The sequence below is a fragment of the Quercus lobata genome, chromosome 2 (assembly GCF_001633185.2).
Source record: "Quercus lobata isolate SW786 chromosome 2, ValleyOak3.0 Primary Assembly, whole genome shotgun sequence".
Classification (NCBI taxonomy): Eukaryota; Viridiplantae; Streptophyta; class Magnoliopsida; order Fagales; family Fagaceae; genus Quercus; species Quercus lobata.
Genome location: NC_044905.1, coordinates 57681245 through 57684701, shown reverse-complemented (window position 1 = coordinate 57684701; position 3457 = coordinate 57681245). Strand labels below are relative to the sequence as shown.

General features: G+C 43.1%; 1 protein-coding gene across 1 annotated transcript; it reads right to left on the bottom strand.

Moving 5' to 3' along the window:
- Positions 1–331: 331 nt before the first annotated feature.
- LOC115967167 lies at positions 332–3073 on the bottom strand. The gene is made up of 4 exons (XM_031086237.1): positions 2176–3073; positions 1653–1894; positions 621–1553; positions 332–547 (listed from the first exon to the last, which is right to left on the bottom strand). Exons 1-4 carry the CDS (start codon positions 3071–3073, stop codon positions 332–334), a joined length of 2289 nt encoding a protein of 762 aa, XP_030942097.1.
- Between the last annotated feature and the right edge of the window lie 384 nt (positions 3074–3457).

Here is a 3457-nt window from a genome sequence, read left to right as displayed (position 1 = left end):
CAGTAACAGACCAAAGAGTGGGAAAAAATACACGTGGAAGGGTGATAAAACTATTGGTTAGTTTTTAAGTTAAAATGTTTTGGATTTAAAAAATAAATAAAAAATAAAATAAATGAGTTTCGGGTAGGGTATGGATATCCATGGATAATATATCCGAGTAAGATTTGGGTATGGATATTAATGGGTATTGATATTTGGGCATCCATGGGTAAGCTTTTCGGGTAGGGTATGGGTATACCCGATCCATACCCTACCCATGTCCATCCCTAGTCGGTGGTAGAGATTTGCTTTTGTAGGGAGGATATTTTGCACGCCCTCCAGGTGAAAAGCTTTATCTTATTCGGAATGTGGAGATTCCAAACCTGCCTCCAAAACGGGTTTGAAGCTCGCCATGGGAGGCTTCCGCAGCCGAGTTTCCTTGAGTCATGGATATGGCCACTTTGTATGCACTGTTCACCGTGAACTTTCCTTTTGGAGTATATGCCCATATTATACGGTCCCTTGACTTGTGTTCACTGAGTGGAATACCAAGAATACATGCGGTGTCCTTCGGAGAAAAAATTTCGCTAATTAGATTTTCATTCCACTCCCCCACTGTTTGAGTCAATTAAAGAGCTCACCTTGGTGTCGTCTGGAAGAAAGGCTGGTGGAGATAACACCCTGAAGGTTGAAGGTCGCGGTTGCCAAGGATCCCTCCAAATGCCTATATTTTCACCATCTCCCACCTGCCAACGGTAACCTGCCTTTAGGACTGGCTGGGCCGAAAGGATGCTCCTCCATGCATATGATGGCCTCGTGCCCAACTCAGCATGCAGAAAATCTGTGTTAGGAAAATACCGAGCTTTTAAGACCCTGTGGACCAAGGAGTGGGGATTATTTTGCAAGCGCCACCCTTGTTTGGTTAGAAGAGCTAAATTAAACGCTTTTAGGTCCCGGAAACCTAGCCCACCTTTCTCCTTAAGAGCACACATTTTTTCCCAGCTAAGCCATGCCATTTTATTTTGACCATTCTTTTGGCCCCACCAAAATCTACATATCATCCCAATCATGTCGTCACAAAGAGAGTCAGGAAGTTTAAAGACACTCATAGTGTAGGTTGGTATGGCTTGTGTAACTGCCTTGATAAGTACTTCTTTGCCTGCTTGAGAAAGTAATTTCTCTTTCCATCCTGATAGCTTGTTATCAAGCTTCTCCTTCAAAGCTCTGAATGTGTTCTGTTTAGATCTCCCCACCAGAGAAGGTAGACCTAAATAAGTCTCATGTTGGTGAATAACCTTTGCCCCAAAACGGTTCTTGATTTCTTCCTGCATGTCCTGTGGAGTGTTCCTGCTAAAGAAGAGAGCTGTCTTTTCTTTATTTAGCAGTTGGCCCGAAGCCTGTTCATATATTGTCAAAAGATTCTCTAGATGGCTGCATTGTTCCGGAGTGGCTTGGCAGAAAATGATACTGTCATCTGCAAAGAATAAATGGGAGATCTGTAGGCCATGGGGACAAGCCGATACACCTCTAAGAATTCCAGTTGATGTGGCCTGATTTAGAAGTGCTGATAGACCCTTTGCACAGAAAAGAAACAAGAAAGGGGAGATGGGATCCCCTTGTCACAAGCCCCTAGAAGGGGTTATGTGACCCTAGGGTTTTCCATTAATTCTGACAGAGTAAGTAACAGTGGTAATGCATTGCATCATAAGATTAACCCATTTGTCATTGAAGCCCATTTTTTCCATAATTCTTCCTAGGTAATTCCATTCAACACGATCAAAAGCCTTACTCATATCAAGTTTTAAGGCCATCTCACCAATCTTACCATTAGTTTTTTTGCTGAGGTAATGCATAGTTTCAAAAGCAACAATGACATTATCAGTGATGAGGTGATCAGACATGAAGGTACTCTGGTCTTCACTAATAATATGTGGCAGAAACTTTTTTAGTCTATTGCCAGAAACTTTTTTAGTCTATTGCCAATAACTTTGGATGTGAGCTTGGAAAGCACATTACATAGACTTATGAGCCTATACTGGGTTATTTTTGTGGGATTTTTGACCTTGGGTATGAGGACAATGTGTGTTTTATTGAAATTTGGAGGTACAATACTGTGGTTCAGAAAATCAAGAACAGTTTTGATGACACACTCACTTGTAAGAGACCAAAAATGCTGATAAAAGAGGGGAGGCATACCATCGGGGCCGGGAGATTTTTTGGGATGCATCTGCTTAAGGGCTTTGTGGACTTCATCTGCCGTGAACGTTCGAGTCAAAAAAGTGTTCATCTCTTCTGTAACTACTGGTTGGACCGCATCAATGAGCACTGAAGTATTTGAATGTCCAGTTGAGCGGAAAATATTTTCAAAATACTCCAAGATGATGGTCTCAGTAGTGTGGTCATCCCCCTGCCATTGTCCCGCAGAGTCACAAATGCCTAGGATGGAGTTTCTTTCCTTGTAGTTTGAAGCTTTTTGATGGAAGAAAGTAGTGTTTCGGTCACCATCTGTAATCCACAAATTCCTTGAACGTTGGTGCCACATGGTATTTTCAACGTCAAGCCATTGGTTTAGGGCAGTTCGTACCTCATGGATCTCAGCATTGTTTTGGATGGGATGGTTTTCCAAAATCTGAAGTTTATGTTCAAGTTTCTTAATTTGCTTCCCAACATGGCCGTACTCATTTTTATTCCACGCTAACAGGCGATCACGACAACTTGCATGACAGTTTATGATGGAGACTCCCTCAGTTTTATAAAGTCCTTCACACCATGCCTCCTGGACTACTTCTTCACACCGTGGGTCCTGGAGCCACATGGCCTCAAAGCAAAATAAAGGTCGAGAGCGAGGTCTCCGATGGGGACCGGGTTGTTGCATGCGGATGGATAGCATTGAATGGTCAGATGATGACATGGGAATGTGGTGAACTGTAGATCTAGGGAAAACCAACTTCCATGCATTGTTCGCGAGGGCCTTATCCAGGCGTATGTAAATTCTGCCTTCAGTAGGGTGGTTGCGAGACCAAGTGAAGGGTGAGCCATGGTATCCTAGGTCGATGAAGTTACACACATGGATAGTGCTTCGAAAGCGATCCATCTACCTAGCTGGTCTTAAACACCCCCCCACTTTCTCAACTTGACTTGTGATCTCGTTGAAATCTCCCACACAGAGCCATGGAAGATGATTGGAGCGCCCAAGGGATTGAAGAAGTGCCCAAGTCTCATCCCGTTGACTGGTATCAGGGTGTCCATAAAAGCCTGTGAATCTCCAACAATGTCTTGTGGTACACAACACATGAGCATCAATAAACCAATAGGAAATTTTTTTTACGTGTACCTGAGTTCCTGGTTTCCATAGAAGAGCCAAGCCACCACTTTGCCCATCACTAGAGACTACCACTCCTTGATTATAGTCCCAGTGTTGTTTTTTGGCATTTAGCTGATTTGTAGAGAGTTTCGCCTCCATTAAGAAGACACAAAT

Bases quoted from the DNA above. Each gene is read 5' to 3' on its own strand.
- LOC115967167 (XM_031086237.1), bottom strand. From the start codon at position 3,073: ATGGATCGCTTTCGAAGCACTATCCATGTGTGTAACTTCATCGACCTA. The intron at 1,554-1,652 runs GTCAGAATTAAT...TTCTGTGCAAAG, and splicing joins TTACCACTGTTACTTACTCT to GGTCTATCAGCACTTCTAAA. The intron at 548-620 runs GTGAGCTCTTTA...TTTTCTCCGAAG, and splicing joins TTCTTCCAGACGACACCAAG to GACACCGCATGTATTCTTGG.